The 22,852-nt window shown below is 35.7% G+C and overlaps 2 protein-coding genes across 2 annotated transcripts; one reads left to right on the top strand and one right to left on the bottom strand.

The window, feature by feature from the left end:
- Positions 1 to 405: 405 nt before the first annotated feature.
- Positions 406 to 3,156, bottom strand: LOC118744391 (selenide, water dikinase 2). The gene has a single exon (XM_036477387.1). It carries the CDS (start codon positions 3,034 to 3,036, stop codon positions 1,912 to 1,914), a length of 1,125 nt encoding a protein of 374 aa, XP_036333280.1. The 5' UTR covers positions 3,037 to 3,156; the 3' UTR covers positions 406 to 1,911.
- Positions 3,157 to 10,291: 7,135 nt separating this feature from the next.
- On the top strand, positions 10,292 to 20,621 carry LOC118744394 (high mobility group protein D). Its single transcript, XM_036477393.1, has 3 exons — positions 10,292 to 10,441; positions 18,213 to 18,429; positions 20,026 to 20,621. The coding sequence occupies exons 2-3, from the start codon at positions 18,280 to 18,282 to the stop codon at positions 20,209 to 20,211; spliced, it is 336 nt and encodes a 111-aa protein (XP_036333286.1). The 5' UTR covers positions 10,292 to 10,441; positions 18,213 to 18,279; the 3' UTR covers positions 20,212 to 20,621.
- The last annotated feature ends 2,231 nt before the right edge of the window (positions 20,622 to 22,852 follow it).

The following is a 22,852-nucleotide window of genomic DNA, read 5'->3' as shown; positions in this document are numbered from 1 at the left end:
TGGGAGGTAGGCGTGGTTATTGTCCGATTTTGCCCATTTTCAATACCATCCGTCCTACGCCCGAAAGAAGTACACGTACCAAGTTTCGTTAAGATATCTTAATTTTTACTCGAGTTATCGTGTGCACAGACGGACGGACAGACGGACGGACGGACGAACAGACAGTCACCGCTTAATCGATTTCTCTTTTCATCCTGATCATTTATGTATACATTTGTCTATATGTATCTCGATTCATTTTGCCTGTTACAAACAACCGTTATGTGAACAAAGTTATAATACCCTTGTGCACAAGTGCGCTCGGGTATAAAAAGTGTTGGTTAGGGCCTTTGTGAATTAAGCTAACGATATGTTCTAATGAATCTACAAATCCGATGTTTATTATTTATAAGTAAAAGTCTTTAGTTTTGTGTCAATTATACATGTGTACATTTTAGTTTTTATTAATTGAGGAATACGTACGTATACTAAAGCTGATATCAAAAATATATCAGAAATTTCCATGATACTAATATCTTTCCGAAAATCTCGTCATCCATTGAATATCGTAGATTAGTACTTGTTTGCATTTCATACTAGCTTACAAAGCTGCTCATATTTGCATAACAGCATATAAAGTAAAAATCAACATTACATCAGAGATTTTCATGATACAAAATCTTTATGAAAATCTCGTCATTAATTGAATTATTAACTATCAGATGCTAGTCAGTCATATATAAAAATTTTACAAGATATGTACAAACCAACACATCGTTTCCTTAATAAATTGGTCCTCATGTAAATAGAAAGGCGATACATAACATATTGGTTCGTTTACATAGATAGTAATTACAAAAAATTCTAGGATTTTTCAAATGAGAATTTCCTCCAACACTGTCTTTTAATAAAGGATGTAACAAACTAATTACGTAGTTGGAGAAAAAATAGTTAAGAAATTTTCTATGGTATGTACACATCGGTGGTTCTCTTCAATAACGACACACTTCAAAATTGAAAAAGCCGCTTAACAGTAGTAGGGGGTTTTATTTTTTGAATTTTGAATTATGTCATTGCAGAGGACCATCGATATGTATAAAATATGGCAAATTTTCTGCACGAGTGTCATAATGCAAAAAAAGTCTAGTATGCAGAAATGACCGCTACCTATTATTCTATGTTGTGTAAAAATTGCATAGCTGCGGAAACCGATTAGCAGTAGCTCTCTTGAACAAAATATCCCAATAAACACCAAAAAAATATTTCTTCAACCTTGGAGAAATTCATAGTTCTCAAGTTGATATCCAACATCGTTCTCCAACTTATCTCTAACCGACGCGCAGATCGTAAAAAGTGATAAACAAATTTTTAATTACCAAGTGAAAAACGAAAGCTATATATAGAGGAAAATTACCAACAAAAAGTAAATAATCTTCAAAGTATCCTCAAATAATCTGGAAAGAAAATAAAACGCGAAGTGAATCAAGTAGCAAAATTACGGTCGGACTGTATACTGAAGTGAATTATTGTCATACGATATTGATGAACTACATAATACGAAAGGAGTAATAAAAAGAAAAATTAATATTTAAATTCATCTATGTACATATGTCGCTTCACTCAAAAAGGTAGAAGGTATTTTACTATTTCAATTTCAGTATTTTAATGATATGTTTAAGACCAATTGGAGAATTACATTCTCAACTTGATCCTCCACTTGAGGTACTGTTGAGAAACAACGTTGGAGATTTAAGAATTACCTTAATTCTCAACTTAACCTCAAGTCGAGCTTAAACCTAAATGTTTATTGGGATGTATTAATTTTTTGATTTTTAGGATTATGAGACTCTTGCAGCAAATGTGTTATATGTATATTAAAGTAACGGTATACGTAATATTTGATTACATAAAAATGAAAGTTTCTCATTTACATTATTGGTTTACTTCTAAAAATGTTACATTATCTACTAGACAAGCGTCACGACTTTCCGACTTTTTCACTCTACCCACAATCCAAGCTTGCTGTCTGTTTTTGGTTAGTGCTTTGAAGTCTTCGCAGAAAGCTTTAGCTTTAGCCACTGATAAACATATTAAAAGGCCACCAGATGTTTCAACGGCTTTGCCACTTCTTAGCTTTCGATCTTGCCCAAGTATTTCTGCGATAGTCAGTACGTTTGCAATAATCGGCAATGTATTCAATTCAAACATTACTTTATTTTTCTGAAACTGTGCGAGATTCTTTGCATGTCCAAGCAAGCCAAACCCAGTCACGTCTGTAGCAGCATGTGCTCCATACTTGTGCATAAGTTCGGCAGCCGTTTTGTTTAGGAACGTCATAGACTCAACTGCTATGTTAGAGGTTTTTGATATGGCATCATCACTTAAACACGCCGATATTCGTTTATATTTTTCATTTTGTTCCTCCATCCAGAGATACGCATTCGTCGCCAGTTGGGTGCCTAGGGGCTTTGTAAGGACAATGGCGTCGCCCTCCTTGGCATTTGAAGGCATTATAATCTCTGGCTCAGTGCATACCGAGCTCGCAATGCCTCCAATTATGCACCAAGGGTTTAACGATATACTCTGAACATGAACTCGACACCCAGCCTCTTTAGCAGACTCGTGAAAACCCTCAACTATCTGTGGTATTATAACGTCACGTTCCAGTTCGGAAAATTCAGTTGATACGCTTACAAGCATATTTAACTTGTCGAAAGTTGTAACGCCTACAGCGTAAATATCGCTTACCACGTTTGCCAAAGCTATCTTACCCATAATTTTCGGATCATTCACTAGTGGATAAAAGAAGTCAACAGTTTGTACGAGAAAATAATTTTTGTGTCGAGATAGCGGAATCACAGCGCAGTCCATTCCAGAACCAATAAACCCATCTTTATCTTTTTTGTTTTCGTCATGAGCTACTTTGTGCAAGATTTCTGTTTCCTGGAGGTACTTGGTCAGGGCCTCTTCAGGTAACTTGCATCCTCATCCGCGTAGAGTAGAAAAGTTAGTGAGACGAAAGTCTTCAGGAAGCCCATGGTCAGTTGGTTTGTACATCTTGTTTGCTTTGGTTATATTCCTAGTGAGAATTACCTTTTAATGCTAATAAAACTAATAATTCGGTTGTCTGTAGAAGTTACTATAGCTAGAAATGGCAGCGATTTATCACTCGATTAAATTAATCGATTATTTTTGTCCAATTTATGATGTAAAGCTGATGCCACATAAAACTTTTGCTTCGCTTTACGTGACAGATTCGCTTTGACAGATAAGATGAATTGTATGAAAATGCACAAAGCATGCCACATAAATCGTTGAAGCGGCAGCGCGAAGCGAAAAGATGGTCAACTCCCATCTTTTTGCGCGCTTTGACAATCAGCCGGTTTAATATTTATTTTGTTTCGTCCAAATTCGGGTTTTCATGCAGAAACATAAAACTTAATTACATTGCTGATAATTTTAAATCAAAATAATTAAAATCCACAGCAACTTTGATGAGTAAAAAAAGCGGTACAACATTGTTTTCTTGGCGTTCATTGTGGCATACCTTTTGCGTCTGGCGCTTTGCTGGCAAAGTTATAAATGTCACGCAAAGCTACAAAGTTTTATCTGGCATCAGCTTAATTCCTGCAAAAAACTACTGACCACATTAGTAGCGTTCTTGTACGCGATAGTTTGTACCAGTTTGTACTAACTATCACGTTTTGGTGTTCTTTTACCCAAAAAACTTGTAAGAAAGGGGAAATTGAGAGCGCAAATTGACATTCCTTTCTGAGGGGAAGTTGCTAGTTTTGGGTTGGCTTTCCTTTATGGCCGTTCGTTAAAGGGGCGGTGGGCGAAAGGTAAGTGGGCGTGGCACCTCTAACCCACCTTTTTGGAGAGGGAATGAACCGCCATTAACAAAAATGCAAACCCCGACCACCTAGGGACCCCCTAGAGAAATTGCCAAAAATCACAATTTTCTTTTTCGTTTATTCGCTTGAAAAATGTTAAATATTCATTTGCACAATACATTTTTATATACACATTTTTATATACAAGACATTTTTATAAAACACCCAGTAACCAAAATAGACATCACTGGGCCGGCAGCCCCAGGTTTACCACATAGCAAGGTAATTCTAGTTACCTCATCCTGGGGCGGTAGCCCCAGTTAGGTCACACAAAAAGGAGAATTCTACGAAGTAAGGGTTATAATCCCTAAGCGCGGCCGAAGGCCGCCTACGCAGAAAGGAATTCTACGCAAAAATACTGTGGACGCAAGTAAAAATTGCGATTTTTGGCCATTTTTCTAAGGGGTCCGTAGGGAACCATAGGGGGCCTAGGTGGTCCGGGGTTGCATTTTTGTCAATGGCGGTTCATGCCCTCTCCAAAAAGGTCGGTTGGAGGTGCCACGCCCACTCCGCCTTCGCCCACCGCACCTTCAACGAACGGCCATATTGGAAAGTTTCCCCCTAGTTTTTACTGGATAAATTTTTGCTAGTAAGAACTTGCAAGTGAGAAAAACAGCTGATCGCATGTTGCTGGGTGGAATTAAAACTAATAGAAGAAATGTTTATGAGGTTTTCATAGTTGAAATTGACAAAATAAACCTATTTAAATATAATATATATTGTTTTAATAGGAACTAGCTGCGAATAAACAACAAATTAATCAGCTGTTCGTAAAACTTGCAAATTCTTACTGGTTTTGCGTTCTTGTACTTTTGTGCTATGAGAGCGAATTCTCAGAAACTAAGTTACTGGAGAATTACTGGATAATTTGTATCTAAAAGAACACCACTATTATATAGTTGTGTTTATGGGGCTTTCGCACGGGCGATTTTTCAGGCAACTTTTGCGCTCAACTCACGCAGGGTTGCACGAAAAAAAAATCGTATGGTTAAAAATATCAAAATATAAAAAAATATTCGCCATAAAAAGGCGTTTGCATTGTTCAACTTTACATTATACTTTTGGTTGGACGGCCTTTCAACTAATCGCTTTCAACAGAGTTGGTCGCCAGCCAACATTTCGCCATTCAACTTTTTTTTCGTGCAACCCTGCGTAAGGTGAACGCAAAATCGCCTTGTGCGAACACCTTTTTAAAAAAACCGAAAAAAGTGCAGAGCAGCTCAAGTTAATGGGCTGTTTTTGCTTACACGTAAAAGCACATTTTTCGCATTTAGCTCTAAATGCTACTCTAATGGCCTGTTTTTTGCATACGCATAAAAGCACATTTAGGGCCGGTTGTTCAATGTCTGATTAGCACAAATCGGAGGTAGAAGCTAAGGTTAGATACAACGACTGCTTTATCGATCACATGTTATATGCATGATGTCGAAATCGTCGATAATGATATTTAACCGGCAAGTAGTGATAACCAGACATTGAACAACCGGCCCTTAGCGCATTTAGCTCTAAATCCTACTCTAAGGGCCGGTTACTCAATGTCTGGTTAACACTAGTCTGCTGTTAAACATCGTTATCGACGTCTTCGACTCCATGCATACAACAGGCCTCGGAGGCCGGCGCGTTGCGAGTCTCCGCACTCTATGGCAGGCCCTTCGCAGCTCTGCAATTTGGTCATTCCACCAGTATTCCTGCTTTTTACCTGACCATGCTCTTCTCTGTGGCATTGAGGCTTTGCAGCGGTGAATGCAGCGCATGGTTTCTTCGACCAGCTTAGTACAAGACTCCCTGTTGTGGATCTCTCCCGTTGTGGGTGAAATACCTTGGGAATCTGCTAGGAGTGATATATCGAACTTGCGAACATCAACCCTACACGGGTTCCATCCTAGTTTCCTGCGAGGGATACTACGTGTTTGCCCTCGCGTTGTGTCAGTGACTTGGAAGGTGATGTAGTTGTGGTAGCTACAACTCAGGTCTTCCATCACTCTCCATCCGTCGGCCCTTCGAAGAAGACTTTCTGAGACCAGGGTTATATCAGGGATAGAGTATCCAAAACCCGGCCTTCGATATGTAGGGGTCGATCCGGTGTTGAGGATGGTCAGGCCAATGCGGGCTGCCATTTCAAGGACCAGTCTTCCCCTGTTTGGGGTATACCCCATTCCACGCCTCTTGCGTTGAAATCTCCAGCAACAATTATGTGACCGGTTATGTCGCGCAATTCGTCTTCAAGGTCTTCGAGCTTTTCCCTGAAGACAAGGACTGTGTCGTTTGGAGACGGTACCAGAGTGATTTGCGCCATTTTAACCCAGACGTAGCAGCGTCCGACCCCGCTGCTCTCTGCGCGATGGTTGGGGTTAGCAATCCATATCGCGGCCGAGCCTGATTGGTCAACATGCCAGGTTTCCTTTGTTCTATAGGGTTCACTGATGATGACAGCGTCTGCTCTTTGTTCAAGAACCAATTGGTCCAGCAGGTCTCAGCTACCCTACTCCTGTTCATATTGCCTTGTATAAATTTAATCATATTCTCCCAAGCTTTGTCTTAGCCTCAGCAAGGGCATCCCTGAAGGCCTTGCACGCTCCCGTTTATTCCGACAATGGCACTAATTTTGTCGGAACCGAAAGGGAGTTGCGTGCTGAATTCGAACGATGCATCGGTGACGACAAGCTGACGAGTTACTTTGCTAACGCTCAAACTACTTGGCATTTTAACCAACCAAGCGCCCCGCACATGGATGGTTATTTGGAGGCTGGTATAAAGCGTATCAAATACCAAGTATGCCTTAGACTCCACTGTTTTGACTTACGAAGAATTCGCTACAATTCTAACGGAGGTTGAAGCCTGTGTGAATTCTATACCCTATATACGGCATAACTATTAGGTACACACGTATATTATCAAAAGTAGGCTAAATACTGTTTTGTTTTTAAAAGGCGAAACTTTTAGTACTTGCATGTATCAAAGAAAGTATGTATATTAAATTTTACAATAATAGCTTAGAATGACGTAATTTACTTGTCCAATGGTTTATAGGGTATATGTGAAACCGTAAAGAATGGTGCCTATTGCAAATTTTAGTGTTAATTATAATCTTTGTTATTGGTTATAGTGTTGATATTTCTATGCAAGAATGTCATGTGCAGTGAATAGAAAATAATGACAGGGATGATATTTTTAACTAATATGGTTACGGGTAGACGGGTAAACGGAGAATAACCATAACTTTAAAGGCCTAATTATATTATTATTTTCTTTATAGGATTGAGCTCAAATATCATTTGGGTTACTCGTCAAATCCTCTATGAAATAATGAAAAATTCAGGTTAGGAGTTTCTTTCAAATTGCCGAGAGGTCAGCAATAATAACAAAGGTTGATCTCAAATTAATTAAAATGATGCACACAATTATTATAGCTATTTCTAGTGGCCATCAAATCGAGGTGAAAAGTTTCGCAGCTACGCTTTAAATACAGCGAAATATTTTGTTAAATGTTACCAATGGTATAAAATGCAACCAACACTCCACATATACATTCATATGTCATCCATGGGTTAGCTTTGTTGCCTATCGGTCAATTGTCAGAAGAAGCTCTAGAGGCGCGAAATAAAGATTTTAAGAGCTACAGAAAACATTTTTCTCGCAAGTACAACAAAAAAAAGACGAATGAGCATATATTCAATAGACTTTTGATTAGTTCCGACCCTGTTGTATCAAGTATTAGCCAGTTTACACGATGACTTTTCACCCTGGGTGGATTCCCTCCGCTTTAAAAATGAGGACGAAAGAGTTGACCAAAGAAGATTTTACGCTTAAATGTCAAAAATACGCAAAAAACGGCGCAAAGAAAAAGTCATCGTGCAAATGCACGAGGATTTTCGAAGACTTTTTTAAAAGAGAACGTGCCAAAAACGCAGGGTGAAAAGCCGTCGTGTAAATTGGCTCTATGAGAAAACTGCCCAAAAAAAATTGCAGGATTTGCCGAAAGAAGCACAACAGTTGTTAATTATGCAGCCTTACTGGCCGTCTCCACAGGATAAAATTTATTGCTGCCCAGCTGTCATTTTGGTCGCTAGATATAAGTTATATCAGCGGCAATATTTGTGTGGGCTTTTTTATATCTTGATATAAGCATTTGTATGATAGCTTCGAAAACGTATTTTTGCCGGATTTAATCGCTTAAAAAATTTTAAAAATAAGCTATTTTACAACCAAATACATAATTACAAATATTTTACAGGAAACAGCTCAATTTTTGCTTTTATATTAAAATAATAGTGGTATTCATCTAAACCGATAACTTTATCAAGCAGATAATCTTATAAGTTTATACACTCTGTTACATGAACGACCCACACTCTCTTTTCGTTTACACATGCGACAATAGCCGTGTTTTCTTTGGTTATAAAGCGCAGTGTCACTAACTTTATACTACTAGCACGGGGATAAAGAAATTATAGAAACTACCTCACTAAATTGGAAAAAATTATATTTACGAGATATCTATTTAAATAAATGTACATATAACATAAAGGCTATTTATTTGAAGCAAGTTATAAGAAACAATGGCAGAATGTCTGTTTGTGTATGAATTCATTTGTCACGGCTACCAAACTTTGCTAATTATCAGTGAAACAAAACAAACAGACGGGATAATAATTGAACCATATCTCTATCAGGATCATATCGTTGTTGAATTTGCATGCAAAATTTGTATGCGGATCCCGATTATTGCCTAAGAAAACATAGCTAGAATTGCGACAGAGTTGCATTGTCTTCAGTTTATCAAGTTTATTCAGTGAAATCGCTGGATAAATTTATCAGAAATGTGTAAACGAGTTTCCATACAAATTTTGACAGTTCATTTATAAGGTTTACACAATTATAAGTCTATACGGTTTACAATGCATTTATAAGGTTTGATTAATACCCTTAATAATGATGTTGCAGTCACGAAGTTTTCGTGCAAATGAAAATGTAAGCTCTGATATATATTGCTCTCGAAGAGCAATGAGCAGACTCCATTTGCAAATTATATTCTGACATATGTATCAAGATATAAACTTTATCCTGTGGAGACGGCCAGTTATAGCGATGATGAAGATGTTGATAGTGATGACAATGACGCAAGTTGAAGATGATGATTATTTTTATTAAAGGTTATATATTCTAAGTTACTTTCTACGCTTAATAAAAACATGTAGATAATTTTTGAAGAGAAAATTTGTACAATTCGTATTCATTATCATATAAAAATTTACCAAAAAAAGTAATGATGTGGGTGATGTTCATGATGAAAATAGTAATTAAGATAATTATGAGAATAATTTTTATAATGATAGGACAGGTGTTTAACTTATAATTTATGATGATTAGGATTTTAACAAATTATCATTAATAAAAAAAAATTATTAATGGGAGTAACAACTATACTTTAACTTTTCTCGCTCTTTGGTAACGTCGTAAAATCCTACAGAAAAATCAATAAAAATTGTTGAATATAATCCTACAGAAAAACAAAATTCCCACTAAACCACTTTCGGATTTGTCTTTTTTTACTTCATTTGGTGGTATTTATACAGATACATCAAAATATTTTAATTTAAATGTACGTATGGATTAATCTCCTACTGTGCGATGCGCAGATACGTAAAAAGTGATAGAGAAACTAATTTTTAATTATCAAGTGAAAAACTTAAGCTATATAAAGAGGAAAATTACCAACAAAAAGTAAATAATCTTCAAAGTATCCTCAAATAATCTTGAAAGAAAACGAAACGCCAAGTGAATCAAGTGGAAAAATTACTGTCGGACTGTGTACTATGAAGGGAATTATTGTAATACGATATTGATTAACTACATAATACAAAAGGAGTAATGAAATGAAAAATTAATGTTTAAATTCATTTGTGTATGTCGATTTAATCAAAATGGTTTAAGGTATTTTAATATTTCAATTTCAGTATTTAAATGAAATGTTCGAGACCAATTGGAGAATTGCATTGGAGTTCAAGTTGAGAACTAGCATTTTCTCAACTTGAGAAATAGTCCTTTTTTCATACAAAGAAAAATGCCCTTTTTGCTCAAAACGATATGAGCCTCCACTTGAGGTACTGTTGAGAAACAACGTTGGAGGTTTCAGAAATACCTTAGTTCTTAACTTAACCTCAAGTTGAACTCAAATCTAAATGCTTATTGGGAATGAATGAAATTTTCAAAAATGGCCCTACTGCGCCAACTTTTCCCTTACTGGTGTTATTGCATTGCAACTTGATAGCAAGTTCTTGATCGTGTAATGTACATGTAAATCGAGAGTCACTTGCTGTGTAGAATACAACTCTGGCTGAATAACTCGCTGCGCGAATTCGTTGCTTGCTGGCGACTCTCTTTCGTTGTGCATTTTCTTCAAATTGAGGCACGCTTCGTGTATAGGTACAGTTGTTCTGCAAATTCATTCCGATTTTGAAGTGAAGTGGGGAGGTGTGTGTTTTGTGGTCGTTTTAAACATTCAACAAAATTTAGATAAATTGTGAGTTTTATTAATTTGAAGTGACCGACTTAGTACAAATTTAAAGGTAAGTTTTAAATAGTTGAAAAATTTTAAGTATAATTAAAAATAGTGTGCATGAATGGTAGGGCGTCATGGTAGGGCTCGAAATCGCAGCATGCTTTCGGATTACATATGTTAATAACACATATGTAACTTTTAATCACTCTTATTCGGATTTATGTAGTATTTTTATTGTATTCTACAAAAATCTTTTAGTAAAAGTAGTGCGCATAGCTAAATTTCTGTGGGTTTATCATTAGAAATAATTGCGTTCATATCGATTAAATCTGTTCGGTATTTGTAATGGCGGGCATACGATGCTCAGTGACGCCAACAAATTTCCTACCAGCAAAAAAAAAAAAAGAAATGACCAATGTTTTCTGAACGTATTAGGATGTCAATTCTTATTATGTTTAATTAAATTATTGGCGTGAACAACAAAATATCCAAACTGTAGTGGCATGGGTGTGTTTCTTAAAAACCACGATAAGCTCGCATTTTTGTGGACTAATCTAGCTCTTTTGGCGCCAAATTTACAAGGCAGATTTCATTTAGTTTGCAAACGTTTCTGAAAATATGGGAGCTTTTACGCATAATAACAATAGTGGGTCAATGAAAAAACAAAAATCCAAACACTTAAGTGGGTGGGGGAGCTAGATAAATATTTCATTTGACCCGGAGTAATCGGAAAACCCAGGCCGAAAATATTTCGGTGGGGCCCAATTAATTTTGATGATTTGATTTTATTCATATTTAAACTGTCAAATATCGTAACTGCATCATGTTTATTATATAAATAATGGGTTTGTGCATTTGAAGATCCAACCGATCTGGTGAAAATTGGGATGCTAGATTTTTTTTTAACATCTTTACTTTGTCATATTTTCCATTTAATTTGTTAATTTTTATATATATTACATTACAAACAGAAAGGTAACGCCGGCATTGGCGCCATTGCAGCTGGCTGTTTTTCGTTTAATTTCGTGTTTCTCTTTAACAGCAAGAGCACAATGCCGGCGAACGGCGTACTCACTACAGCGAAATTCGCGCTTTAAAAATTAGAAAACTTGCAAGCATATGAAAGCGAAGCTCACTCGCCGGCGTTTCACGGCGATATATTTATTTCTTTGGGTTCTGTCACACGGTCAGTATTTATTGACGTGATCCATATCGCAAAATTTCTAAAAAAAAATTTGAAATCTGGATCGCGGATCGCAATACCGTCAATAGATATTGAACGTGTAGCACTTTCAAAAATCTTGTACTCTCATAATGCGAACATCGAAAACTTATTCGCTCTGCCTTCACTTTCGGTGCTTAAAACCTTTCAAAATAAATAGAAAAAAATTTAATTAACATCGGAAATTTTAAAATAATTGTGAAATGCATTATCTACAAATTACACGTACAAAATTAAAATAATATTTTCTTGCGTCATAATAATCGTTCACCACAAAAACTATGCAAATACTGACGCGATAAATATTGAACATGTAGCATCCGTATCACAAATGATACATGTTCAATATTTATCGCGTCAGTATTTGCATAATTTTTGTGCTACACGCTTATTATATCACAAGAAAATATTTTTATTTTATACGAATAATTTACACGAATTAAATACTTTCAATTTGTTTTGAAAGGTTTTAAGCGCCAAGAGCGAAATGTTTTTGAAGTTCGCATTATGAGAGTAGAGATGTACTGACGAAATATATGGCGTTTTGAAAATGCCAAACGTTCAATATTTATTGACGGTATTGCGATGCGCGATTCAGATTTCAAAATTTTTAGAAATTTTGCGATGTGGATCACGATCCATCAATATTGAATGCTACACCGTCTATAAATATCGAGGTTAGGTTTGCCAGACTTTTTATGCGCGAAATCAGTACGTTTTACTTTTTCATGCTAAAAAATCGGTACTTTTCAGTACATTTTTATTTTTAAGTAACATAATAATTCAAAACGCCAGAGCACTTGTTTTTTAACAATATTTTTGTATATAAATAAAATATAGTTTATAAAAAATAAAAGTGTTATTCACTTGAGTGCACACATCATTGTACACAGAAGCTAATAAATTATTTTATATTTATGACATTTTCGAATAGTCATAATGAGATCATTTCCATCTTCAGTGTTTAAGTAGTCAAAGAAGTCTATACATTTCATTTTAAGCTTACTTTTAATTTGCAATTCACTTTAAAAAATTTCAATCAGAAGCCGGTTTCTCTGCACCACAAAGCAAACTTAATGATTAAGATCCTCTCGTTCCCACGACAGTCGGGTCTACGTAACCGGAACGACCCAGATTTATATCTGGCCAAGGACTGTCACTCCAGCACCACTCCCCAAAAAGTCTTTGGGGAGTTTGTATGCTGTTACAACAACAACAACATTAAGATCCTCTGCTTTGTTGTTGTTGTTGTGTTAGCAGCACGTAGTCCCCGAATTGGTTGGTTGTGATGGTCCTTGGCCGGAGTATCCGGGTCGATCTGGTGAACGTAGAACCGACCATCGTGAGATCGATCCTATGCTTTGTTGTTGTTGTTGTTGTTGGTGTTGGTGTTGTTGTTGTAGCAGCAGCAGCAGCAGCATACAAGTTCCCCAAAGAGTTTTTGGGGAGTGTTGCTGGAGTGACAGTCCATGGCCAAATATAAATCTGGGTTGTTCCGGTTACGTAGACCCGACTTTCCTTAAGATCCTCGCAGTTACTTTGTTTGAGTGTGGTATTAAAAAAAAAAAAAAAAACATTTTTTCAAACTGGTAAAATACCACTATTTAGAAACTACATCTTTAATTCCTCGTGGCTTAAATTAATTTTTTAAACTAAGAAAGAGTATCTTGCTGTATGTCTTGTATGCGAAACTCGTTTACAATATCGGTAAATTGTGAAAAAAGAATTGTAAGTTATAAACTGAGATATATTTTCGAGATAACTAGCAACACGTCAGCATTCTTTTTAAAAAATTTAAGCTCCATCATATCGCAACTGGTACGTAACGACCCGTCGGTATGCTCATAAAACGATTGATCTTTTTGTTGTATTAATATCTTGGGCATATCACACATTATTTGAAACATGCCAACTATAATTAAATTATTTTATTTTTATTTTTTACAGTACAGTTTAAGGAAGTTCCAGCGTTATGTAAAAACCTTAAGAAAATCCTTAGTATTTTGTTTGAATTGAAAGTTCAGTACAAATTTTGAAAAATCAGGACATTAGCGCACTGATTAAAGGAATGAATAAAATCAGTTGAAAAATCAGACTGCTAAAATCAGTACGTCTGCAAACGTAATCGCGATACTTAGATCACGCCAATAAATACTGACCGTGTGACAGGGCCCTATCGCTCTGCTGGGCGATGACGGCGGTACATGCCAAAGGTGGCTATGTTTTTTTTTTTTTTTAAATAGGGTACTCCCTTAAACTCGTAATCTCAAATCGCCCTCTTTGTGAAAATGTGTAAATAGGAGCGTGAAGAGACTGTTTGACTGATCAACAACACTTTGTTTCGTAGTATTTTCTCTAACAGCCCGCCATCTTGTCTATCACTATTGTCTAAAAAAAATTAAAAATGCCGAAAATCAGCATAAAACCCATATTAGTACAGTTAGTGGATGAAATTCATTCTTTTTATTCTGATATTACATTTTAGTATAAAATTTTCGCTCCTCGCCAACATTGAAGCTTACGAAGTGGGACGTGGTCGAAAAATTTGTTATGGTGTACAATTGAATTGAATTTTGCTGTGCCAAATTTCCCTTCTATCAATTGGCAAAAGCCCTAAGCAGGGGAAATAGCTGGGCGAACGGTGAGTCGACAGCATCCATGAACGAAAGACTCAAGATCACGCGGGAAGGAAAGAACGAAAAAAGTTATACACCCGTATGCTGTAATCCGAAAGTTCGTAGTTACGAATTCGTAGTTCCGTTCCGAAAATTCGAATCCGGTATGCTGTAATCCGATCGTAACTATCAACGGCGTTGCCAACTAAATTAGTGAAAGGCATAACGCATTTGAGTAAATAAGGTTCCTTCAATTTTTTGTTACAATTTACTCTTTTTATAGGAAAAAGCTACGAATCAGCTGTGGATAAACATAGTTTACCAGACTAAAGGAGTGGCTAAACGTGGCAATGCTAGCTCTTTTCTACGCATTTTGCTGTCAAAATGCGAAATCGAAAGTCTACTTTCCCGTGTTAACAGTCTGAAAGTCCTTTTTGCAGATTTGCTGAATCTGACTTTCGGCAATAAAAATTTCAAACTGAAATTACGCAAATCATTTTCAGGAAATAATTTCAACTTGCTCGTGCAATAAATGTTAAATTGTTTTGGAAAATGGTTTTTCATAAAAATTATTGGTTTTATTCCATATTGTTGCTTTGATACTTAAATGAAAAAAAATTTATACAAATTGATACATTTTAAGTCTTTTCTGCTACAATTTTTCACAAGCCCGCGGTCACACTGGTCAGAATCTGTCAGATTTTACTGGAAATCGATGCCGTACTCGGTTCTCTGACTATTGAGAGGACAAAAAAGAGAGTAAATACGGTTCTCTCTGTCAGAAGTTACCAGTCTTACCGCTCTATTCCCACAACACTGACAAAATTCATCATATGACTATTGTCACAATTACTGCGCTTAAAACACAATATAAACATTGTTTCGCCGTTGTCACTTACTCAGTAGGTCATAACAATAAAACTGACAATTGTCATACGACAGCTTAAAATAAATTTGCGGCATAGAAAGCAATCCCATGGTGTAATGAACTGAAGGTGGCGCATTCCCGAAGCCGCTACTTTGGTTTTGCCGACTTTGACGTTTATGGCAATACGTAAACAAACTTTTTGTTTAGAAACAAGTGCAAACGTATTGTGTACTTTCAAGTGAAAATCGAAGTAATTCGTGCGTTCTAAAGTAAAAAACGTTTTATTTGTAATAAAAACTTTATAAAAAGTGTCGTGTGTTGAATTGTAGCCGCCGTAGGAATAAAGCCACAGAATGCAGTTTTTTTCATTTTTTTTATTATCACTTTTTCGGCACCTACAATACAAACACAAAAATTCTAAATAGTTAATTAATAAGACCTATTCTTTTGAACACATTTCAGGAGTGGTTGTATATTTTTCGTTAACGTTGTGCTTAATTTGCTCTTTCAAAGATGGCTTGAGAAGTTGGTGAATCGTGAAGAAAACACGTTTTCTCACTGCAAATTCACAACTGTCAACTCATTGTTCTTCGCCATATTCTTTGTTTACCCGTTGCCATAAATGTCATTCTGCGGGAATGCGCAATATTGTATTCTATCGTTCTTGAAGCGATCCCATACTTTTCAATGTTACTCTCCCGCTCTGAGCGAATTTTTATTTTTTGGCTGTTTTACTAACTTTAGTCCGAGGAATAAGGGATTGCACCTAATATTTGTGCTTCTATTTTGACTCACATTCGCTCGTTTTTACCTTCCTTTTATTAGCTCGGGATGTAACTATGTAATATTGATGCGCCTAAAAGATGCAGCGATTTCTATTCTCAACTTACATACCTGATGACAGTACGAATGGCAATTATAATAGGGAGGTTTTAGTTTTTTAAACTACAATTTTATTTTTCGGGTAGCTTCTGTTTGTGTACATTCACATATACATATATTGCATTGATACATGTGTGCAGAGTTGATGTTGAGAATTATCAGTGAGTCGCAAAAAAGGGGTATTTGACGAAAAAATGGGTCACCATGCTTTTCTTTAAGCCCAGTATGCAGCTCTCAAGAAAACGGTCAACAAAAAATTGCCATTATTTCGTGTGTGTCCAAGGAATTTTGACATTTTTGTTACTTTACAGCCTGTTGCCTCACTCTTGCCTCAAGAAATAATGGATCGGGCATATATTTCTGTTGCAAAGCTGGGTTACCTTGTGCTCTTTTTTCACAAAAAACTTTAGGAAACCGTGGTAGAAAGCGTAGTAAATTTCTTAAGAACTGCGTACTGCCTTAAGGAAATTTGACTCAAGAAAATTTCTTAGCCATTTCTTGTACGTCATTTTATATGGAGTTATTGCTTTTCTTGAGAGCTGCATACAGGCCTTTACTAGTAATAAAACAAAACCGTTGAATTTAAAAAGAAAATAGCGGGACAAGCTTTAAACAAATCAGGGTTGCAGTCATGATCCAACTACACAAGATCTGACAAGATGAAGCAAAAGAAAAAAGTAATTTTCTGGCTGACGTTTGTAATTTCGGCGCCATGTTATTTTCTTTGAAAAGTAAACAAAGAATATGAAGACGAAGCACAAAGAAAAAATGCAAGCAATTTTGCAGCACTTGTTTGTGCTAACCAAATTATTATTTTGTACTCGGTTTTGCCATCAATCACCGCGCACTTCCTTTTAATTACATTTGCACAAAAAATTTATTGAACATCGCTTAAAAATAACTGAAATAAACCACCGATAAAATACACATAAAGAAAGAAGCAAAACAGAAATAGCAAGCTTCAAAATTACGAACGTCACACACTTTTTTCTCAATGTCTATTACAAATGGCTGCTTCTCAACCGGTCAGATCTGTTCTAATTGGTTCATGGGTTGCAGTATAAACATACATCTAGTTGCTGTAAGAAGAGTTGCATTTCTTTTAAAAGTTTTAAGTGATGCATTTTTTCGTAGGGGAAAAAGTCGCACATTATTTGGAATAGAGTCAAAAAATTAAAATTTTCAAAAAGTCTGGTCATAGGGTATTGGCGCTTAAAAAGGTCAAATTGGGCCTTTAGTTCCACCACGACAACACTGCCTGTTTGGCCAAACAGCCAATAAACTCGTGAACCAAAAATACAAGATAACGCGGGCAGGAGAGTAGCCCGTTAGAATCGCATTTAGGAAAAAAGTTTAACCATTTTGACATTAGCCGTTTGTTAACATTTCTTCGTTATTTACAATTTGGTGGTGGCTTTTTACTACAATTTTCTTCATTTTAGCCTTTGACCACGTGTGTACACATAAGATAAAGAATAATTTAACACAACGGTGTGATTTATAGAAGAATTCGCATAATAAAAATGATTCATGCGTTCAACAATTTCGCGGTTTTCTACGTTCTCTTCGTTGTTTACTTCTTGCAACAAAGATGGCGTCGAGATTTCGGCAGCTAGAAAATAACTTTTCTCTCTTTCCTTCCCGCGTGATCTTGTGTCTTTCGTTCATGCAATAAACTAGCAAAAGTGGCGAGTAAACAGCAACGAGTCAATAAAAGAGCTCTTCGACGCCGCAGTCCACTACGGTGCAAACGCAACTTCTCAGTCAGAGGCGTAATCTTGCCGCTAGCGATTTCTCATAGTACAGTTTAAATCAAGTATTTCCACCCATAGGTTGCTGAATTTATTCCGTTTCGGTGAGATTAAAAATATTGTTTTTATATAAACCTATGAAGTATTTGTGGTCGAAGTTTATTTAGTTTAAAGAAATAAAGCTGGATTTTTGGCGGCTGAAGCAGTACATGTGTTTTTAAGAAATCCTCTTCAAGTACATTCATTTGGTCTATGTATTGCTTAGAAGATAAGCAAAAGCGCGCGTAGTTTATTAATTTTTTCATTTTGAAGAATGCTACATATTCGCGCCTATCACTGAATCCATCGTAGTCCGATTTTCGTAAAATCTACGGCAATGCGATCTCTGAATCCAAATTATATAGTGAAGATATTGCTATCTCAACATATTATATGTATATTTATTTAATATTTGCTAAATTTGGCTTTATATGTTTACTGAATTATCTTTCTTATTACAGGCACAATATACCATTTTCAGTTTGATCTTAACATAAGCTCGAGAAAAAAACTATAAAAAAAACCAATATGTCTGACAAACCAAAGCGTCCTCTTTCTGCATACATGATATGGCTCAATAGTGCTCGCGAACAGATTAAGCGCGAAAACCCAGGCATTAAAGTCACTGAAGTAGCGAAAAGGGGTGGAGAACTGTGGCGTGCAATGAAGGACAAGTCGGTGAGTTTAAATAACATCAAGAAAACCGGCAAAATTTGTGCTGCTGATTCTGATACTAAAATTTTTTAACTGTTTAATATTAGAACTGTTCAGTGAGTGCACTAAAAATGTCCATTCCTTATCTTTTCTGACTAAAATCTGAAAAGGGTCAAAATGCAAGAGCGTAAGCAAAATGCGCTCACTAAAAAAGAATAACTGGAAAAGTAAAGGAACGTCAAAAACCAAATTTTTAGTCCAAAGAATGGCAACAACAAAACTAATGTCAAATAATATAAATGTATGTACAAAACACATTCACTCAAGCACAATAAACACTATATCAATAATTTTTTGCCTCCATTTTCAATTAATTTTTAGTTTTTAGGTTATTATCACTTTTCGTGTATTCTTTAATTTCCGTTAATTTAAATTGAGTTGAGTTTGACACTTTTCAAGATTTTTCCAGCTAAAATTCTTTTGCCTAACCCTGGTAGTCACTAATAGTGACATGGTGGTGAACTGGGATTTTGAGACTATTTGGTATTCAGTACGCTTTCTCACGTCTCTAGTCTCAAAAATAAGACTAATTTGTCAGCTGGCTAAGAGCAGGTCACAAAAAATAAAAATATGGAGGAAAAGATAATTTCTTCCATTTATTAAAAAAATTTAATTCCATTTTATTAAAAAAAAACGCAAAAATGGAGCCAGGAAATTTGTTCAACGATTTCATTAGAAAATAAACCAAAATTCTTTAATTTTCAATCATACAAATCCAATTTAAAAAAAATGATTTTTTGTTTTTACAACATTAAAATCAAAAGATTATCAAAAAAAAAAATACTTAATAAAAAAATAAAAAATCCTCTACGCTCGAAGAGGACTCGAATCCGGACCATCTCTACCGGCAGCCTAATGCTTTGACCATTCGGCCATTGCGTCTCTTCGGGCGGCGCGGGCAAAAGGCATACATAAACGCAATCAGTTGACTGTCTGTGTTTGTTTTCACCACACATTTTTGGTGAACTTTTTGTGACTCCTACTGAATACCCAAATCATCTCAAGTCACAAAAATAGTCACTAATTGCTAATCTTAAATTTAGTGACTTGATATGATACTGAATTACTGATCCCAGGGTAAATCTCACCTCTTCGGACTGAAAAGAGTCACAGTTGCTCTCTCATTTCTGTTGTCATTTTCAAGTTAAGACTTCGGACTATTTCTGGGAGATAAGGAACGCAGCTAAAGTCTAGAAGAGTGCTGAACAGAACACTATCTGACATTTAGCCCAGGTAAAGACATGCGTTTAGTGAAAGAAAAAACCTTACACTAGCGCACTCAACGAACAGATCTATTGTGAGCAGTAACGCCGTCCTGGCTATCGAGTAATCTGCTATATATATGGCTGAAGAAATAATAAAACCAGATAACCTAACAACCAGGAAGGGTGAATGCCCCTACATGCATTGACGCAATTTGAAGTATAATTTCGCAAATGGCTCAGTAGTACCAAAACTTTTAGTATTAGCGGCGATAATCTATATTCGTGTATTTTCTTCGTTGGATTTAGTGATGTCAGTTATGTAATATGCTTATTAAATATTGTATTTCTTTTGAAGGAATGGGAAGCAAAAGCGGCCAAAGCAAAGGAGGATTACGAGGAGGCGGTAAAAGATTTTGAGGCCAATGGTGGTAGCTCGGCAAATGGCAGCACAAAGAAGCGCGGTAAAGCGGTGAAAAAGCCCGCAAAAAAGAGCAAGAAGGCCGACTCCGATGACGAGGATGAGGATGAAGAAAGCGAGTAGATCAAACAAACTTTTTATTAATAGAAAGTATACAAAAATAAGTTCGGCTTGTTCATATGTAAACACCTCTGCCAATTCTTTCATTAATATTCATATAGTATATGTAAGCCATTGAAAACAATTTTGCACAAAATTTCAAATCAAAAGTAAAACTAAAGTGCAAGCGTCATTATCGTTCGTTTATATGCACACGCATTTAACGTATGAAAAGTATTTAGCTATAGTAAAAATAATATGCAAAGTAACAAAACAAAAACTTTTGCATTTAATTAAATATTATAAACGTATATAAAAAACGATTACAATTGAGAGAAATGCATAGTTATGTATATTATAAGTGAATGTTCTGAAAAGTCGTGAAGGAAAGAATAAAAATTACTTTTATATATGTGACTGAATATACAAAAATATTTACATTGGAGGTTGTATTAATGCGAATAAGTAAGGGTTGATTTATTAAATCAATTAGGGAATTGTCTTATAAACTTAGAAACAAAAAGGTAGATCCTGAAAATATTCATGCAAATTTTGAGTCCTCCATGATTTTTCCTTTTTAGGGAAATACAACTTATGTATATTTAATAAACATTTTAACTCTTCATATGCCGCACATGTAATCTTATTCGCAATGTACTTACGTATTTAACGGGTCGATTACGGATGGCAACCGAACTTCAGCTGCGTTGACGGGCTCAAACGCTATTACAGATGGCAACTGCATTTATGAGACTGCCGCGAAAACTTTTAATTGAGAAAATATAGGGATGTTCAGGAAATCGTGGAAATGGTCAGGGAATTGCATCTGCTTGCTACCATGGCAACCGTTTGTATTTTATTGTTGTGAATTTACAAATGCACCCACCGAAATATGCAAAACCATGATCGTATGCACAAGGTCCTTAATCTGTTTTTAAACCATTTCTGCAGCTTATTTACCTCCTAGTCTTGGTTACTGGTGCTTCAAAATTGATCTTCAACTTTATAGCATTTAATCACAGTTGATATCTATAATACACAGGCTGCATTCCAAAACGTCAAAATACAAAGCATCAGTCTCTTTTATTTCTAAACCGCACTAGAAGAAAAAGACTAACTTGCGCAACCTAGTTGAAAACTAGCATCTCACTGTGGTTGCGCACGTTTGGCATTTCAATCTACTGAGGTTTAGAAATAAAAGATACTGATGCTTTGTATTTTGACGTTTTGGAATGCACCCACATACGTCTCTAAATGCGACCCACAGTATTACTGCGAAGAGTTCCTCGTATTCACAAACTAGTTTATATAAATGCCTTATTCTAGCAACTTAGTTCCAATTCTGGGCTCGAATCCCTACGATATCGTACTACTTGTCACGTAAAATCAGGGCTCGAATCGTAACATACGTTATCGTATTACTCGTCACGTAAAAACACATTTTTCGGATTATGGCATACGTGAACGTACTCTTTGTCCCATTCAGCTTATACTGCCTGACGTATCACGTAATTTTCTTTCGTATCCTTTTCGATCCGTGAACGGATGTTACGATTCGAGCTCAGGGCTCGCATCGTAACATCCGTTTACGGATCGAAAACCATACGAAAGAAAATTACGTGATACCGTCAGTCCTAGAAGCTGAATGGGATAAAGAGTACGCTCACGTATGTCATAATCCGAAAACGGCGTTTTTACGTGACGAGTAATACGATATCGTATGTGACGATTCGAGCCCAGCATTTAATCATGGCTCGAATCATAACGTCCGTTCACGTATCGAAAACCATACGAAAGAAATTTACGTGATACGTCAGTGGTTCAAGCCATGATAAAAACATAGCAAGGTAGAACCGTTCTCTCAATTTGTCGGCCATGATTTTTTTTTTTGAAGTTTGCCAGCATTTTAAAATCATATAAAATTGAAAATAAAAAATTGAAATTATTCGAAATTTTTGTTGCTTGAGATTGAAAATGAAAATGTGTGTGTGAGTTTGTGAGTGAATTTAAAAATTAAAATGTTTGGAAACGTCAAGAATTTTAAAAGTAACTCTCAGCGGTTACTTTATCTTTATCATGGTTCAAGCTAGATGGGATAAAGAGTACTTACACGTTCACGTATGTCATAACGAGTTTTTACATAACGAGTAATACGATATCGTATGTGACGATTCGAGTCCATGTTTTTGCATGCTCATCAATTATAATTTAGAATTAAATGGCCAGGTTCTAGGTATATCGTATGATATATTGTTCAATTGCAGGATCGCCACTATATCGTATGATATATTGTTCAATTTAAAAATATTTATTTCTTGTTTGAAAGTTTGTTATTGAATCAAGGCACATAAATACAGGTAGAAGCCAAAATGACGCTGCTCTCATGAGAACCAAACCTTTAAACTTCAACCTGTTTTTCTTTTAAAAAAAGAAAAAAACATACAAGTAACAAATTTTAACTAAAGAAAATAAATAAATAAAAATAAACTTCAAAATTACTTAAAAACGTCAACCAGTGAAATTTAATTTTTTATATTTCCTTACACACGCTCTTTTTTTTTTACTCCCGAAAACTTTCGACTTTTGTAGGTTTGACGTCAAATTGGCTTCTACCTGTTTTATTGAACCATGTTATTGAATAATCAAAAATTTTCTTTTTGATAAC

Source organism: Rhagoletis pomonella, unplaced genomic scaffold (assembly GCF_013731165.1).
Source record: "Rhagoletis pomonella isolate Grant_MI unplaced genomic scaffold, Rhpom_1.0 Rhpom_scaffold_00008, whole genome shotgun sequence".
Classification (NCBI taxonomy): domain Eukaryota; kingdom Metazoa; phylum Arthropoda; class Insecta; order Diptera; family Tephritidae; genus Rhagoletis; species Rhagoletis pomonella.
This window is presented reverse-complemented; position numbering and strand designations above follow the sequence as displayed.